Source organism: Erpetoichthys calabaricus, chromosome 18 (assembly GCF_900747795.2).
Source record: "Erpetoichthys calabaricus chromosome 18, fErpCal1.3, whole genome shotgun sequence".
NCBI lineage: Eukaryota > Metazoa > Chordata > Cladistia > Polypteriformes > Polypteridae > Erpetoichthys > Erpetoichthys calabaricus.
This window is the reverse complement of record NC_041411.2, coordinates 50,555,628-50,574,741: the sequence shown is the minus strand read 5'-3', so window position 1 is coordinate 50,574,741 and position 19,114 is coordinate 50,555,628. Positions and strand designations below refer to the sequence as shown.

Here is a 19,114-nt window from a genome sequence, read left to right as displayed (position 1 = left end):
CCACCATCTGAGTGTTATACAGAAGCATATGAGGCCCACAGAGAAGAAATAAAAATTGTGACAAAGTGAAGAAAAAAAAGGTCTATGTTGAGATTAAAGTTGAAATGTCAACTTTAGTCTTGAAATTTCAACTTTAACCTTACCGTTTATTTTGTCATTAAAGTATAACGTTGTAAACTTAATTTTAAAATTGATGTTTAATTTACTAAGGTTTCTCAAACCCCATAGCAACTAAAATAGCATGTTAAATGCTTTGTGTTTTATGTATTTCCCAACCCAGTCATTAATCACGAGCTGCTTCTTAAACAGGCTTTCTCTTACACCAACAGAGGTGTGCAGGCAGTGATTACCACACAAAATACTTTACATTTGTGATATTACAGCACTCTGAACATTTTATAATACTAAGATGTATACTTGACATCATTTTCATAATGAAATGCATTAAAGCATGCATTAAACATGTGGGGGCACTGTGGCGCTGCTGCGCCAGTCCCAGCAAGCATCGAGCACAAGGCAGGAACAATCCCAGGATGGGGCTCCAGCGCATCACAGGTTGAATATGAGCACACACATATACTAATAGCATCACTGAATCCCCCATCCTGCATGCCTTTGGAAGGAAACCGAAGCATGCCGAGGAAACCTATCAGGTAAACATTCAAACTCCAGGCAGAGAACACCCAGGATGTTACCCCCTTACGCAACCATGCCCCCACATGTTTAATTATTAACAGTATACAATACAATACAATACAGTCTATTTTTGTATAGCCCAAAATCACACAGGAAGTGCCGCAATGGGCTTTAACAGGCCCTGCCTCTTGACAGACCCCCAGCCTTGACTCTCTAAGAAGACAAGGAAAAACTCCCAAAAAAACCTTGTAGGGAAAAACAGAAGAAACCTTGGGAAAGGCAGTTCAAAGAGAGACCCCTTTCCAGGTAGGCTGGGCGTGCAGTGGGTGTCAAAAGAAGGGGGTCAATACAATACAATGCAGTACACAGAACAGAACAATTTCTCAATATAGTAAGAAATAAAAAATATACATTTTAGAAGTACAGAGCAGAATTTAACAGTAGATGATATATCCCATAATAAGATTTGGATTTGTATAGAGTCTTGGAGACCTCATCCTTCAAGCTGCCTCCCCCATTTGGCCATTCCACGGCTGAAACAGTGCTGGGCCAGCCAATCCGATGAAAGGACCCCTCTTTCCCACGATTCCTGCGATCCTCCATCTGGGATGACTTTTCCTTAGGCAGGCAAAACAACTTGGCAGGTGGGCCGTGGCACCAAGTGCCACATTTGAGTACCGAGAAGAAAAACAGAATAAGTGAGGGTTAGTATACAATTATAACTGTCATGTTACTTATGTTTAAGCGCTAATGACTAACAACAGAGATGCAGTCTGTACAGTTAATCAGCAGCTCTAGTCAGGATATGCTAAACTGAAGTAGTGAGTCTTCAGCCGGGATTTAAAAGCTGAGACCGAAGGGGCATCTCTTATAGTAGCAGGCAGACCATTCCACAGTTTAGGGGCCCTGTAACTAAAAGCTCGACCTCCCACTGTTATTTTATTAATCCTTGGAATGATAAGCAGACCGGCATCTTGAGATCTTAATGTGCGCTCTGGTTTGTAAGTCATGATAAGTTCAGACAAGTAAGCCGGACCTCGACCATTTAATGCTTTATATGTTAAAAGAAGGATTTTGAAATCTGCCCTAAACTTAACCGGGAGCCAGTGTAAGGATTTAAGAACTGGAGTTATGTGATCGTATTTTCTTGTTCTTGTAATAATTCTCGCAGCCGCATTTTGGATTAACTGGAGGCTGTATAAAGAACAGTTTGAACATCCAGTGAACACTGCATTGCAGTAGTCAATCCTACTAGAGATAAATGCATGAATTAGTTTCTCAGAATCCTGTTTATTTAAAAAGCGCCTTAATTTCCTAACATTTTTAAGATGGAAGAAACATGTTTTGGACAACTTTGTAATATGCATATACATTATTTAAATTAACAATTTATCTGTAAAATGTAATTTACATACTTTAAAATATTTCGTCATAAAAATGATATTAAGCACATATCCTTATATTCTAATAGCACACAGCTCAAAGAGGATAGCTCTTGGAAATCTAAATCGACTTAGAAACCAGTCATCATCATCTGTAAATACATGCTCTGTTCTAATTCTTCCATTTGCGATGTCTTCTAACAATGCTAAAGCAGCTATGGTAGTTGGAACAATTGGGCCATTCGTGCACCATTAAATTTATTATTATAGAATGATTAAAATCAAGTGCCTTTAATTTGTAAACGATAAGCAATTAATTTCAGTGTATTTGATAAAGCCCACGTCATGGATGTGTATATGAAAAAGAAAGGGAAACCACACAGAAACAGTTGTACTGCTTTGTCGTTGGATGCCGCCCCTTTACAAAACTGAGCAGAAATGTGCGTACGCTTTAGGGGGGATTGCCGTGAAAATGTGTGTAACTTTATGCCAAGTTAATTTTTATACATCTCGATGCGAGCGTGGAAATGGGCATACGCAAAATTTTTGTGTGTACACACTGTTTATACATGAGGTCCCTGGAGTCTGTGCCATCAAGCAATGGCCAAAAGACAGGGCCCTAATGCAGGGGTGCCCACACTTTTTCGGCTTGCGAGCTACTTTTAAAATGACCAGGTCGAAATGATCTACCTACATTAAAAATGCTATATATATATATATATATATATATATATATATATATATATATATATATATATATATATATACACTGTGTATACTTTATACATAAAATATATGTTGTCGTACCTTGCATAACTGAATAACCTTTATGGCACAATAACAATTCAATACATTTATGGTCACTGCAGTATTTGGATTTAATAATCTTCATGTAGGACAAGGCTGACTCGCATAAATAAGTACAGCTGAATAATGCAGTCAAAGAGGTAGCACATTTTCTCATGTTTGGGTACTTTTCCTCTGTGAGTAAGTTCCAAAACTGTCCAAGAGCCTCAGACTTCAGCTGAATGTCATCCTGTAGTGTCAAACTCTCATCCTCCACTGTAGAGGAGTTTTAGGCGAAACAGTGTTGCAATGTTTGGTGATGGGTGTGTCTGCCTTTGCTTTTGAATTCAGCCGAGTGAAAAATGACGGCTGTCCGATTAACTGCGATTTTAGTTCCCTCTCCTTTCTCTTTCTCAGATCGCTTTTCGGAAGGAAGTCAGTTTCGTAGTTTTTATGAACAGTTCGAAAGTGCCTTTCCACATTTTCCTTCTTTGGAATAGCAATGATAGATTGACAGATCAGACAAACGCACTTCGATTGTGACATTGTGAGAAAAAAAATCCTCTTTCAATTCCACATCCAGCCCATACCCTGCCCAAACAATTTTTTTTTTAAATCCCTTCTTTAGTCGATATAAATTGGAAGGCTAACTAGATCACAGCCGGAGTTTTGCAGTAGCTCGCGTGTTTGATTGCGCGTACGGGATGACCAGTGTGTTAGAAGAAAAGAGATCTCAGACTGGCCGCCCTGTATGTCAATCAAGTGGCAAATGCCATAGGGAGGATATATGATAGACTAACGTTTAAAAAAATTTTTTTGAATGCAACACGATCTACCTGCACTACCTTTCCGATCTACCGGTCGATCGCGATCGACGCATTGGGCACCCCTGCCCTAGTGCATTACAGGGTACAGTATACAGTACACACCCACATACACACACGCTTATACTGGCATCAGAGCCCATTTTGCCTAACCTGCATGTTTTTGGGCTGAGGGAGGACTGCATCTGAGGGACCCCTTCTTTATTATATTGGCAGATATACAGTAGTATGCATGTAAACATCAGAAAAGAATGGAAAATGTACATGTGTAGTGTTGTGTATTGTTTGTTGGTCTAAATTCAGAAAAGGAATCATTTTAAAATGTTGACAAAAGATTTCCACTTCATAAATGTTATTGGCAATACTAAAAAAATCTGAATTGAATTTAATGGATTGATAATATTATTGTGTTACAATACTATAACAGAGTGGGATTACTTCATTTAAAATCATGTGTTTCGTATTGTGTGAAAATAGAGATTTGTGGTCATTTCTGAAAGCCACGCTTTTTTAGATGAATTCCTCTCGAAACATTATTTACTTTTTATTGAATATACTAAATGGCTAATTAAAATAACAGCACGACGTACTTACAGAAGTAGATACAACAACAGATACACAAATTAAGACATCAAATGAGAGATCCTACATTCACTCTTCTAGAAGTGGTAAGAAACGTCTAACATATTTGTTTGTTACGTATTTTTAAAGAAAATTGAGTTTAAAACTCGTTATAAATAAAACGAGAAAATCTGACAACCTCAATCGAATAATTTTAGCGATCTCGAAGAAAGTGACGAACGCTGCGGGATACTCTTTCTCGTCACACCGCCGTCAGATCCCGTGGCGCTCTTCGGGCGCACGGCAATGACGTCATTGCACTCTTGCCAACATGTCGGGGTTATGGCAAGCTGGAAGAGGAAGCAGTATTGTATTAAAAACATTTTTCAGTTGCTTCTTGTTATGTTTAACGCCTTTCGTGTTGCGGGTGGAAGCGGGGTCTGAGCCTGGAAAATGGATCTTAAATGTGGACCGTGTGAGTGGTTGCACGTATTTTTTGTGACGTTCTCGTTTGGTCTGTTATAGCTGTAGAATAGACGCTGGTGATGGGTATTTTAGCATGGCAATGGAAAAGCATTGCTGATATATAATGACGGTACCAGTTAGGGGTGTGTTATTTATACTCTAGAACCGCATCTTCTGGGCTTATGTGGTCACTCAAAATCCAGTGGCCTGCGTAATGTGGTCACAACATAATTTATAAAAACTGGAAGGCTGCAGCATCTCTTTCATTTCCTTGGGGAAGAGAGTGCACAGAAGTTAATAATAATATATGCATAGTGTAAGAAAAAAATCAAAACATTTCTGCTATGATCATATATTTTTAAACGTGAAAATTGTTTCACTGTGTAGGATTCTGGGTTTATTTCTACACTCTACATGTTGTAAATGAAATGTGCAAGCTCTGAGATGTTGTTAAGGACATGCCTTATAACGGAATATTTTATGAGAAAAATGACATGGTTAAGTGCAGCATCTAATTAAAGGCAAAGCCATGTCAGTTACATCGATAATACCACCACAATGGAGTTATAAACTACTGTACTAATAACTGTAGCCATGTTTCTCTCGGTTGTAGCTCTTGTGTATTTGCTGATTTGATTTTTTTTTTTCTTTAGTATAACGCGTTCGCGTGCACCAGTGTGGCTCTGGGAGGACAGAACAGTTGCAGCACAAACCGATCTGATTTCAAATCTCAGCCTTTGTTTTCATAGTGTTGTCAAGGGTTTTACTAAACCATAACCAAACAAAGCGTGTGGGGTGATCGGTGTCTGCAGACTGGTCTAACGAGTGTGTATATGTGAGTGAATGTTCCCTATGACGGACTGGTGCTATGTTTAAGACTGGTTTCTGCCTTGCCTCTGATACAGGTGGGATAGACCCCAATTCTCGGCGGCCACATTTTGGAATAAAAAGGGTGTTTTTTTAACACACTCATTAGAATCTACTGTATAAAGTTTGGGGAATTTATATTGCAAATTGTTTAATAGTTTATGTTCATTATGTTTCATTGTTTGTGCAATATAGGATTTGTGCTTATGTATGTAAATGTTTTATGGTTTAGTAAGGTTTGGAAAATTATAGTTGTAAATATATGTAATTAAATTTTCTGGAGCAATGAAGAGTCAAATCTCCAACAACCTCTTTTTAAAGGAGTAAACTACCCAAAGGTTTATTTTTTGTGTTATGTCCTCTATGTATTTTGTAGTGATGACTGAGAATTTTTTTTAATCTCATGTTTTCAAGCACAGTGGAGAGAAAAAAGTTTAATAGATAGTAGAACCCAGTGGTGTATAACTGCAAGTGATATAAAAATGCATTCCCATGATTCTGTGCTTTTAAATTGAAGACAAGCATAACTGGGAGAGGCAGATCAGAAGCACAGTGACGTTGGAATGTGATTTCATGTTCATGATGTGCACTTACAATTCCAGAAGTATCAGGTTAACAATGTTTTATCAAAAAATGCATGTGTTTTGCACATTTTCAGCCTACGACTGGATAATTGATATGTGGATTATGTGACATGAGTAAAGTGTGATTTTTTTGTTTTTTTTGTTTTTCATTAATGTTTTTCCATATTGTTTGCTTTTGTACAGCATTGACCACCATTGGGATCTATAATGTTAAACTTTTTTCTCTCCATTCTTGAAAACATGAGATTATAAATTTTTTCTCATCTTCAACCCAAAATTTCACAGGGTATGTATTATATATAAAAATATAATTTTGTGGTGAAGTATTTCTTTAAATTATATGTATGTTAGGGCTGGGCAAGTTAACACGTTATTATTGCATTAACACATTAATTAATTAACGCCGACAATTATTTTGTCGCTCGTTAATGCAGTTTTTGTTATTATTATTATTTTGAAAACCTCAGTCTCGCTAGTGATTGATAGAGATCAGTGATCTTTTTGTTATAGTACTTTTCGATATGCTTTTGCTAGAGGGAAAGTAAACTTTGTTCATTTGACCTTGATTCCCTGCATGTGCATGAGTAAAAAAGAGCAAACAGTTTCTAAAATGGCATGTGGAGAGATACCAAAGTGAATGCTCAAAGCAAAATAATCCATGGATGGCATTTTTTGTATTATCGCTGAATCGGACTCTGATTTGTCGGACTCCGATTTTGATACAAGTGATCTGGAGATGTAGATCGAAAACGAAAGTGAGGTACTGGCATCAGCTGATCGTTCCCCAGCTGATCGTGGTGTGAACACGTTCATGTAGCTGATGCACCTATGGCAACATTTGCCTGTGAGGACAGACGCTTACTATGACAGGAGATACACACCTTATTGCGTCTCACTGAAACTGCCACCCCGTACACCTGTCTCAAAAAGGCAGCCAGCCCACCGTGCATTCTTGTTGGTCGTCAAGCGACCCCCTGCGCAGCTGCTGCTGCCGCAAACTGTAAACAGGCGCAGACAGCAGGCACAACAGGCAGCAACAGACTTTTTATTTTGATATGTGTGTAAACCATTGCTTTGTGTTCTTTTCCGAAAACTGAGTTTTTTGGAAAAAATATTAGCCCTCAGTGAGTTGCTACTGAACATAGACTGTTTATGCTGCTCCCTGATAAAAGAAAATGTTTCTGCTGGTATCTGTCCAGATAAAAAAGAAAACTGATTTAGAAATTTTAACTTTCTATTGCTCGGAAGGTGCCTGTTATAATGTTGTGATCGTGGCTCTGGACTCTGAGGGTAACTTGTTTTTCTGTAACAAACTAGATAAAACGTTAATACCCTGGCAGTGGCAAATTTCATTGGTTTTATATTTGATTTGATTACATTAATGTTTAAGTTGAGATTCACAAGAAGTATTTTAACTGCTACAATGTAAAGGGAATACTGCTGTTAAAAAGAACCTTATTTGTTTAAAGTGTTTGCAAACCAAATAAGGGCAGTACACAACTTCTGAGTTCATTATTGAAGTTTACACATAACAATGTGATTGTTGTGATTGTCTATGATTAATCGTTGCCCAGTACTAATATATATACATACACACTAGGGCAGGGGTCTGCAACTTTCACTATCAAAAGAGCCATTTTGCTCCCCCCCCCCTTCCTCCAAAGAAAAATAGTCTGGAGCCGCAAAACATAACACAGCTTATAAACTTTTAAAAGTTTTAATCTTTTTTTAGATTTTACATGTTACAACCACGGAATACAACAAACAGAAGTGCAGTGTGCATGTGTAGGGCTACTTTGAAATAAATTAAACTGAACTATGCAGGCCTATTTGGGTCCTTCCTATACCTGTGTAAAATTAAAATAAAAACTAGCCCACTTTAATATAAATAAAACATTTAGCTGTAGCTTAGCTGTTTTAAAAAAGTAAACATCAAATTCCATTTCAGTGTGCTGAATCAACTGAAACACCTGAACATACAAAAAAACCTACATCAGCTCCGGGTCCGAAATGAATGTGTTTTGTTTTTCTGAAAAATAATAGCCTATTAAATGCTATTGTTGTCACCTGTTTAAAGTGACTTCTGTTTCTGAAGTTCGCTGCTGATCATCTCTATGTCGGGGCTGTACAATGTGACTTTGACCTTCACACAGGACTGCAGGCTCTCATGTGTGAGGCAGGAGTGATATTTGGACTTTATGAAGTTCATGCTTGAGAAAACTTGCTCACTTAAGTATGTTGAGCCAAAGATGGACAGGACTCCAAATGCATATTTTTTCATGTTCATATACGTTTCGGGAATGGCACTCCATGTGTCGAAAACAAATTTGTCGGGTTTGAGGATGTTTTCAATATCACTCCATTTGTGCTCTTTAGCGAGAGTAGCCTTCTGACGGGTGACTTCTTCAAGATCCGCTGTCAGGCATTTGAACTTGGACACCCATTAATCTTTATCTGCTATGTCGTCCAGTTCAATTTCTAGATCGGGCTTACTCCTGTGAATGCGGATGTGTTCAGCAGGGATGGGTCGATGTCCAGGGGTGTGACAGGGAAGGAGAGAGTGTGTGTTTTTCCTTTCTGAACTCACTGAATCTTTCTCTAAATGCAGCTTGCATTTTCTGAACAATTTCCTGTTTGTTTTTAAAGTCGGAGAATAGATGCTCTGATATTTTTATGAACGATTCTTTCATGTATTCTCCGTCTGTGAACGGCTTACCCCTCCTTACGATCTCTTGAGCTGCCACAAAACTAGCAGCTGTAGTTGACTGTGTAGAAGTGATCCACTTTTTGAAAGTATGTTTGCTCTGTTCAGCTTTCCATTGCAGTTCCGAAATTGCTCTCTTTCGCTTATCTTCACTTGGGTATTTTTCAGTGAATGCTGAGAGCTTGTTTTGAAAATGTGTTTCAACGTTACATTTTTTGTTGTTCGATAATTTATCGCCACATATTAAGCACACCGGTAAGCCAGCGTCGTTGGCGGTGAAGGCAAATGCTTCTGTCCACGCAGAATTAAACTCTCTAAATTAGATGTTAAAATGTATAACAGTAGTAGTAGTAGTAAATAAACATATATATATATATATATATATATATATATATAAATACAAGTTAAATTAAGAAATTGCCATTATTCATTTTCATGGTTTTTATTTTTTTGTCAAGGCCAAAGGGAGCCACTGCAAGGAGGCTGAAGAGCCGCATGTGGCTCCAGAGCCGCGGGTTGCCGACCCCTGCACTAGGGGGTTCACCCCCTGCTCGCTTCGCTTGCCAACCCCCCCGGCCTGCGCTATGCGCCAGCCACTTCATGTCTCTGCCGCTCGCGTTCTGAAGAGGGTGGCTGAACGCACCCCAAGGAGATGTGGTCGCTCCTCTGAAACCCCCTCTTAAATGGTGATACAATGGGAAAGAAAAACTTTTTTTTTTTTTTTTTTTTTTTTTTTTAAACCTCCTCTTTGCTCGATCAGCTGCTGACTTGCTGCTGCTGCCATGCCGCATGATCTGCATCTTGTGCGGCGCTTTGAACATTTAAAAGCCCGTATAGCAGCTGTCCTAGTCTTTGTTTTTTATTTCCGGCCCCGGGTGTGGTTAAATCTCTTGGCACAAACTCTCTTCTCGTGGGACATGAGTTCTTGATATTTTTTAGTTTATAATTTAAAGATGGAATAAGAATATGAAAATCTAACAACATCACATTAACGTCCGATAAATTCGGAAAAGAATGATACCAAACATATATATGTAGGTTTTAAAATAAGCCTAATTTAAAGCGCAACAGAAAATGCGACATAAAAATGTCACATAAAATCGTTGCACTTTTAGGCTCAGGATTTTACATATAGAGAGTAGATATATACTGTATATATATATATATATATATATATATATATATATAATATAATAATATAATAATCTCTTTCAACTTGCCTATGAGGTTTTTATATTAAGTTTATCTTTGTGATTTTTAATTAAATGGGGCCAGAAATGAAAGACTGCTTTTAAAAATGATATATATTTAATCAATAGCATTTATGTGCAAACATAGCCCTGTTCCATTCTACTTAATGGTAAAGCTTAGTTTTTCATATGAACTGTTCTGTGCAGATTTTAAATATTTATGTTGGGCTGGTTGGTCTAACATTCTGCCCAGTGAAGATCAGCTATACAAATAATAAGTTGTATTTGTAATTGTTATTCCAGAAAAGGGCAACTGGCTAAGGTGGACCAATATAAGAAATTTAAAAAAATGCAGATCAAAATTTAAATGAGGATTAATTTATAAAAAGAAGATACAAAGTCTCTTAAATATCCAAGATATAAAATGCATTTCTTTGGTGAAATGTCAAGGCTGCTTAAAAATGAATACCAGTGTTTACCATGCCTCAATCATTGTACTAGTTTTAGCAGTTATGTTACCCTATTAATGGTGGTGAATAGGTCATGTGTTCTAAAGTAGCATGAATTTGTTTGGGTGTGTCTTCCAAGTATTCAGCCTGAATAACCATGTTTTATCTTCCAGGATATAATTAGGGATCAAAGTCGGTTTTTCTTCACAAAAACACTCTTCAACAACTCCATTATTTACCTGAAGTGTAAGTGACAGTAGTTCACTGGTCTTGAATCGCAAATTAAGAATGGCTCTGACTGATTGTGATGGAGCAGTAATTTTTTTTTTTTTGTTTTTCACAGGGATAACCGAAGACTGTAAATCACCAGTGAACTTTAGCATATCCTGGCAATTGTACAATTCCTACTGCTACAACCATGTGTTTGGTCTGGATGTAGGTGCTACCATTCTCTTTGTTTTTTATGATCTGGAAGTCCATTCACAAATTCAAATATTCAGACCAAAGTGACATTCCCTGTAATTTGTTTGGTTATGTTCAAAGTTGTATTTCAAGAAGTACTAACTTTTTAATTTTTTTCCCATAGAAATCCAAGTTGAAATTCTTTAACATCAATGAAGAGCCTGAAGAGGGAGGAGGCGGGTTTTACCTTATTCACAAATACAAATCTATTGAGTGCAGGCAGCATAATAGTGGAAATGAGGTGAGTATCAACAGTTTTTATTAAAGCAAAAGTTATTATTTTGGTGAGAACATGCCATTCAACCCAACAAAAGTATTTTTCTTTTTAAAATAATATTTGTAAACAAATGGTGAAATTTGAAGTTCACCAGGGTGTTGCTGTAAATAGATAGATAGATACTTTATTAATCCCAAGGAGAAATTCACATACTCCAGCAGCAGCATACTGATACAAAAAACAATATTAAATTCAAGAGTAATAAAAATGCAGGTAAAAACAGACAATAACTTTAAATAATGTTAACGTTTACCCCCAGGTGGAATTGAAGAGTCGCATAGTTTGGGGGAGGAACGATCTCCTCAGTCTGTCAGTGGAGCAGGACAGTGACAGCAGTCTGTCGCTGAAGCTGCTCCTCTGTCTGGAGATGATACTGTTCAGTGGATGCAGTGGATTCTCCATGATTGACAGGAGCCTGCTCAGTGCCTGTCGCTTTGCTACAGATGTCAAACTGTCCAGCTCCATGCCTACAATAGAGCCTGCCTTCCTCACCAGTTCGTCTAGGCGTGAGGCGTCCTTTTTTATGCTGCCTCCCCAGCACACCACTGCGTAGAAGAGGGCACTCGCCACAACCGTCTGATAGAACATCTGCAGCATCTTATTGCAGATGTTGAAGGACGCCAGTCTTCTAAGGAAGTATAGTCAGCCCTGTCCTCTCTTGCACAGAGAATCAGTATTGGCAGTCCAGTCCAATTTATCATCCAGCTGCACTCCCAGGTATTTATAGGTCTGTACCTTCTGCACAAAGTCACCTCTGACAATCACGGGGTCTTTGAGGGGCCTGAGCCTCCTAAAATCCACCACCAGCTCCTTTGTTTTGCTGGAGTTCAGGTGTAGGTGGTTTGAATCGCACCATTTAACAAAGTCTTTGATGAGGTTCCTGTACTCCTCCTCCTGCCCACTCCTGATGCAGCCCACGATAGCTGTGTCGTCAGCGAACATTTGCACGTGGCAGGACTCCGAGTTGTATTGGAAGTCCGATGTAGATAGGCTGAACAGGACCGGAGAAAGTACAGTCCCCTGCAGCGCTCCTGTGTTGTTGACCACAATGTCAGACCTGCAGTTCCCGAGATGCACATACTGAGGTCTGTTTGTAAGATAGTCCACGATCCATGCCACTAGGTATGAATCTACTCCCATCTCTGTCAGCTTGTCCCTAAGGAGCAGAGGTTGGATGATGTTGAAGAAATAGACACTACATTTGTATTTAGACTGAAGGATGGTAAGCAGGCCTAAGAAATAAAACAAGATTTGACATCTGTGCTATATGTATCTGAAGTTTTGTGTGAAGAATTACTTATATTTCCTTTGTGTAAAAAATCCTCTTAAACCATCTCTGATCTGAACTTCATATATAATGGTTGAAATTATTTAAAAGTTGCAGGTTGCATCCACTTTTCTTGCGTCTTTCATAATTTAGATATTATGTAATGTTTTTAATCCTATCTTTTTTAATCTGATAAGACTAATAGTGGAATTAGATCTGGTAGATCTACTCTTTAATTTTTCAAGTACTGTTCTGTCTACATTTATTGTTCTACATGTGGTTTTACAACTGCATTTTACAACATGATATGTAACAGATGCAATCTCGGAGGGCTACCTTGCTGGCAGGTTTTCATTCTAACCATTTTCTTAATTAGTGACCAGTTTTTGCCGCTAAGCATCTTTTGCCATAATTGTAATTTACATGCTGTTTAAGACTCAGACCCCTCAGTTTTTCTTTTTTCCTTAATTAGAGGATACAAAACGATCAAACACGTGACCAGCTATCATTTATCAACATTCAATATCTGAAAGTAAAGGAAGGTGACTTATTAACTTTGATCTGTACAGGTACACAAAACCTTTTGTGTTTTCTATAGATTTAACTACTTTTTACTTGTATTTTTATCTTCTATAGTTGTATTAATTAAAAGGAGCAACAGATCCACTGTTGACCCCCATTAGTCCCCAATTTTGATCTGGGTTAATTCAGGAAAAAGTTAATTGCAACATTCTTTTCTTAAGTCAGTATTATATCTATCTTCGTGTTGTGCTATGGTTCTCCCTTTTTCAGTTTGATAACTAACCTTAATGGGTTACCATATGAAAAACATTTTGAAGGTCAAGATAAAATTGTCATATGCTCTCTCCCAGTCTAATCATTTATTTCCTCTTAGTACAACTCCAGCATATTAGTAAAGCAAGTGCTCTGGCATTGAAAACAATTTTGGCACTTTCCTAACATATCTGTACTATGTTCTTTGACTTGTCTTTTATCATAACACACAATATTCCTCAGCCCACTTGATCCAATTCAAGGCCATGGTGTGGGGATAGTTAGGTTCCAACAATGTGCCTGAATTAAATCTTAAGCTAATTGGCATCCACTGCCAGTTATTTAACCAACTATCCATTTTTTTGTTAAAATTAGCAGTAGAGCAATAGATCACGTCAATGTGATTTCCTGTCAGACTGGTAATTCTGGCAGTATTAACAGACTGATAGGTTTCATTGTTATGACTTTCAACAAAAGTCCTTCAAAGGTCATAACAGTATTAGGAGTCTTCCTTTAAAGGGTTAGACTAGTGGTTTGGCAAAAGTTTGAAGGACAGAGCTTGTGGTTTGCTTGTCCTGGTGTCCTGAGTTGCATTATGTGACTTAGTTTTAATTTAACATTCTTGTTCTTAATATTCTTCCTCATTAGGAGCTGGTTTTAACATCTTACATGGTGTAGCCTGTGCCTATATTGGGTCAGGTTCACATGGTTATATTGTAATTTTTGGACTTTAGTAGGTTCAGCATACAGAGAGATAGAAACATTCTAGGCTGTATCCTCCAATTTTTTTTTTTTTTTTGTAATCAGTTTTTTATGTTAAACAAGTAATAAGCAATGAAAAAGGGGATGACATTTTCATATTGAAATTTTAAAGAATAAACCCTCCAACCCGGAGCTATTTAAGGAAGTGGATACTAAATTCAGATTGATGGTACACGTAGTCACTGACATGCCCGGTTGAGGAAAGAAGTCTAATAGAAAAGTGTCAGATTGAAAATCGAGGGCTTGTAGTCAGCCATGACTTGATCAGGGAGGTAGTATTCTCCCATTTACTAATAATATGCAAAGTTACCCCGTTAATCCTCATGGCTGACCGTTTTATGGAGTAAGATCGCTGTCAAAAAGAACTTGTAATAATTGAAGTCAAATTCACATTTCACATGAGTCAATTGCGCTTGTGCTTCTGAATTTTATGCTTGCTTCTGAAAATTACGAGCACAATTCTCAGGCATGAACAAATTGTCAAAAATACGTCATTGGACACACAAGGCATTCACTATCTAGGAAGAAACGATCGATTTTTGTTACTATGCATGTGCCACAAAGGTAGAAAGATGGAGTTATTTTTGACAGCGGTTGTACTTTCTTACTTAGCCTCCTTACAGTGGCTCCAAAAGGCAAAACGCAAAAATCTAAATAAAACCAGCACAATGAAATTAATTAAACAATAACAACTTGGACGATTAACAATAAAAAGTGAGAGCATGAAATTAACAAATTAACAGCAGTTCATTTTAAACTTTACATAACTTCTTATCCGAGTGTCCAGATGTTTGTTATACATGTCTAGGAGAGCAAACTGTTGCGGAAGATTACCAACCTTCGGATTTCAGAACTCTTAGTCATATATTTGGGATTGGGTCGGGAGGCACGGAATTATGACCCCTCCCCCCTGGAGGGTATGAATATATACAAAACAGACATAAAAACTGGGGGCTTTGCATAACATAAACTTCTGAAGCAGCCCCCTCATGACAGCACTATTTTTTACTTTTTTTTTTTTTAACTCTTGCGATTTTGCTGTGGAATTACTGAGTTGGATTAATGACTGAGTGTGGAGAATGTTATGCCCTTATAACAGAGGAATATATAGGACAAAATAAATTAGCAAAATAAATCAAACTGTGAAATATAACAATAAATACATAATAACATGAAATATAGGAGTTGGAATATTTTCCCAGTGTCTGCAGGGCTGTCCTCCCAGAGTCCAAAGACATGCAGGTTAGGTGCTTTGGTGGTACTAAATTGTGCGTGCGTGTGCGTGCTCGCCCTGTGATAGACTGGCGCCCTATGCTGGCATGGATATGCTCCAGCAGACCCTCACGACCCTGTTCAGGACTAAGCGGGTTTGAAAATGACTGCATGACATAAATAAATAAGGAACAAAAGGCATATTTTGTGACCCATTTAATTATTTATACTTGCATTTCATGTTGTTATTTATTTAGTGTCACATTTCACAATATTTTTTATTTATTTTCATATTATTTATTTGCATATTTATCCATGCATCAATCCAGTTTTTAAACCCACTTTATCCTGTGCAGAGGCAGAGTCAAGGGGAAGCTGGAGCTTATCCCAGGAAGCATAAAGCACTTTTTTTTGTTTGTGCCAGTTAAATATCACGTACATCTCATTCATCAGATTACAGTGTGCCAACTTTTCCAGTCAGTATGACCCATGTAACCATTTTGGGCCGAGAAAAACTGAACTGAAATTTTAGAAAGGCATCCATCTTGTCACAATGTGAATAAAATTAGTGTGATCCAGTTACATTTAACCCTTTGCAATGGCAACTGAGCATCATAGTGAAACCTATTCATTGGATATGGCAAGTTTGCCAGGCAGTTTGACCCATGAACTCACTTTGAGCCAGGCAAATCTCAGCTGCAACATATAAAAGGAATCTTGTCACAAATCTATTAAAATAAGGGTGGCAAAATGCTGCACAAGTCATTCAAAATGGGAATGTGACTAATTTGTGAGTCAGTTTGTGCCCATTAAACACCACAGTTAATTTCCTTCATTGCCAAGTTTGCCAATCAGTCTGACCCATGTAACTGCACTGGGACAGGAAAACTCAACTGCATGTTAACAAAGGTATTAATTTTTCTCTGACAATTAGAGTGGGTCGACAGCATACAACCCTGTATAATGCCAGTCCAGCATCACATTGAAATCTGTTCATTAGATGTATGGGAATATGACAAATTTGCCGGTCCATTTCACCCGTGTACCCAAAGTTCAACTGCAGTTTAACAAAGGCATCTTTATTTTCTCAAAATTAGTGTAGCCCCATGCCATCTTACTCTCTGCTTGCCCATTAAACATCTAATTCCATTCATTAGATATGGGAGCGTGCCAACTTTGCCTGTCTATTTGACCCATGTACTAAACTCATGTATATAAAAAAGCATCTGTCGCATCTGTCTTGTCACAAAGCTGTGAAAATGAGAGATGCCCAACACATCACCTAACGCTTTACTGTGCCTATTAAACATCAGAGTACATCTTACTCATTAGATATGACAGTGTGCCAAGTTTGTCATTGAGCCGGGCAAAACTGAACTGCCATTTAACAAAGGTACCTGTCTTGTCACAAAACTTTGAAAATTAAGCCGGTCCAACTTAACTCCTTTGTTTCTGGTCAGGTAGAAAATGTGGAAAATAACTTCAGGCTCGCATGAATAGAGGTTCCAATGGCGTGCCCCTGTGATGGGTTAGAGTCACAGCCTGAGCTGATTGCCCACGGATGTTCACTAAATGCTGCTAGTAAAAACTTTAGTCCCTGATACCTCTAGTTAGATCACAAACATGCAACACCAAGGCGGCAATTGAACCGATGACCAAAGCTTTAGTCGTTATATATGGTGTAAGTTCAGGATCACTGTCAAAGATAACTCTATCCACCTTTGTGGTGCATGTGTAGTAACAAAAATAGATTGTTTCTTCTTTGACATAGAATGCCTCATGCGTCCAATGACATATTTTTGACAGTTTGTTCACACCTGAGAATTGTACTCATAGTTTTCAGAAGTGCAAGCATGTGTCTTTCCAAAGTGCAGGCGTATCTTTCAGAAGGACAAGAGTAATTGAGGCATGTGAAATGTAAATGTGACTTAAGTTATTACGAGTTATTTTTGACAGAGATCTTACTCCATACAGTTTTAATAATGCTAGATTGTAAAAAGAAGACTTCCAGACTGAGAAAGTGACAGATACAGGATTCTTCCATTGGGAGACTATTACAGCTTTGGTTGCTGTTATGGCCAATGAAATAATGTGTTGGTTGTAAAGGGATAGAGAGAGTAGAGAAATGTAACAGAAGTAGAGTGATAAGAGAGCAATGATTAGAAATAGATAAGATGGAGGAGAGGGCCTTAGTATTTGAAGCCCAAATAACAGTAACAGTGAGACATCCCCAAAATGTGTGGCGAAAGATGCCCTATGCAATAAGGGCACGCTGATGGCAGAGTGAATCAGGGGCTGAGCTCATCAGGAAACTCTTTCTGGGGTAATAATAAAGTCTATGTACAATTTTATTTTGGTGTGTTGCTGGGTAGAGTTTCTAGAAGAATTTTTAATGTTTTTAAAAATAGTATTCCAAGACAATGGCATTGATAAGGAAAGATCTGTGATCCGTTTTTTGTGACTAGATATAGTTATGGAATCATGAAGCTGCTCATACAGAACATAAATGCATTTTGTGGAACACGAGGGCGAGAACAAGTAATCAAATAATGTGCAGCTGGCAATGGAAGCAGAAAAACTTACTACACATGTCCTGAGAACGGATTTAACCTGTAAATAGAAAAAAAAGGAAGAAGGAGGAATAGAATATTTGTCTTTCAGAGACTGAAAAGAGGCAAGCCTAGTTCCATCCAAAAAAATCACGTGATGGTACCACTTGAAGCACAAAGTGAGAAAGAGAGAAGGTCGTCCAGCAATGTTGAGAGAGCTGTTGTGAAAAAATGGTGTGAGGGAGTGCAAGTGCAGTGTGGAGCCAAGGTGCTTTCCACTTTGTGCCAAACATACAAAACATAATTTATGAGAGGATTATATTTGTCTGCTCCCTTTTTTTGTTTTAAATTTAATAATGGTAGGTGCTGCAGAGTGTGGGGGGAATCAAGATTTGTTTCTATAAGTAACCAGGAATGGGGGTTCAGCCATAGAGATAGCAGGCGAAGAACATATGCCCAGTGATGCTTTTCAAAATCCAGAAGGGAGATACCTCTGTCCGTCCTGGCTCTAATCAAAACGAAGTGTTTGATAGTGGGTCTTTTGCCGCTCCAAGGAGAAAGCAGCTGATAGCTGATCTGACCTGGATCCAAAAAGTGGAAGGTGGGGGAAGAGGGAGCATTGAGCTGACAAAGTTTAAATGGAGGCTGTGCTACATTAAAACTAAAAATACACGATAAAGGAAAACTAAAACTAAACTGAATTTCCAAGTAAGATCAGAAATAATAAAGAAATAAAGACTAATATAAAAAGGCAAAACTATAATAACCTTGCTTCTCACTTGATGCTGAAAAGGCCTTTGACAGGATGGACTATAAATTTTTGTGGAGAGTCGAGCAAAATGGGTTTTGATACTATATATATCAAGATGATTATTTTGTTATACGCTTGTCCTATGGCTTCTGTTTTAACGAACTCAGATCTGTCATGCTCTTTTACTGTGGTGCTAGGCAGAGCTGTCTGTTATCACTGCTGCTTTCCATTATCTCACTTGAGCCTTTTGCTGAATTATTGTCAACAAAATGCAGACACCTGAGAAATAAACGTTACTCACTCATGATTTTTGTCTTTGTGGTAAAGGTTTTCTTGACGAGCACATTCCAACTTCAGGCGCTTGGATTACATCTTGATATGCAAGAAGTGCAAAGAAATGTAGCGGCTCATCGTGACGGACATCACATTCATGCAGCATGGAATTTAGTTTATTGTTTGCTGCAGTATTAATGGCTGTGTTACAGCTAATTTTACAGCTAACATACCGTCATTTATGAACAGACTGAAATTCTGTATGAGATTATCTGTATCTAACATTTCTCTCTTGTGAGAGAAGTGAACGACAGGTTTGAAAGTTGCCAAGCACATTCA

The 19,114-nt window shown here is 38.0% G+C and overlaps 1 protein-coding gene across 3 annotated transcripts in view; it reads left to right on the top strand.

Moving 5' to 3' along the window:
* Window positions 1-4,474: 4,474 nt before the first annotated feature.
* Window positions 4,475-19,114, top strand: part of zgc:162698 (Transmembrane protein 87A-like) — a 38,528-nt gene continuing 23,888 nt past the window's right edge. For all 3 annotated transcript variants that reach the window (XM_051921474.1, XM_051921473.1, XM_051921472.1), the window contains exons 1-4: window positions 4,475-4,664; window positions 10,622-10,694; window positions 10,792-10,883; window positions 11,035-11,151. In XM_051921474.1, coding sequence (XP_051777434.1) covers window positions 4,521-4,664; window positions 10,622-10,694; window positions 10,792-10,883; window positions 11,035-11,151 — 426 coding nt within the window. In that variant the 5' untranslated portion in view covers window positions 4,475-4,520. The remainder of the gene's footprint in view (window positions 4,665-10,621; window positions 10,695-10,791; window positions 10,884-11,034; window positions 11,152-19,114) is intronic.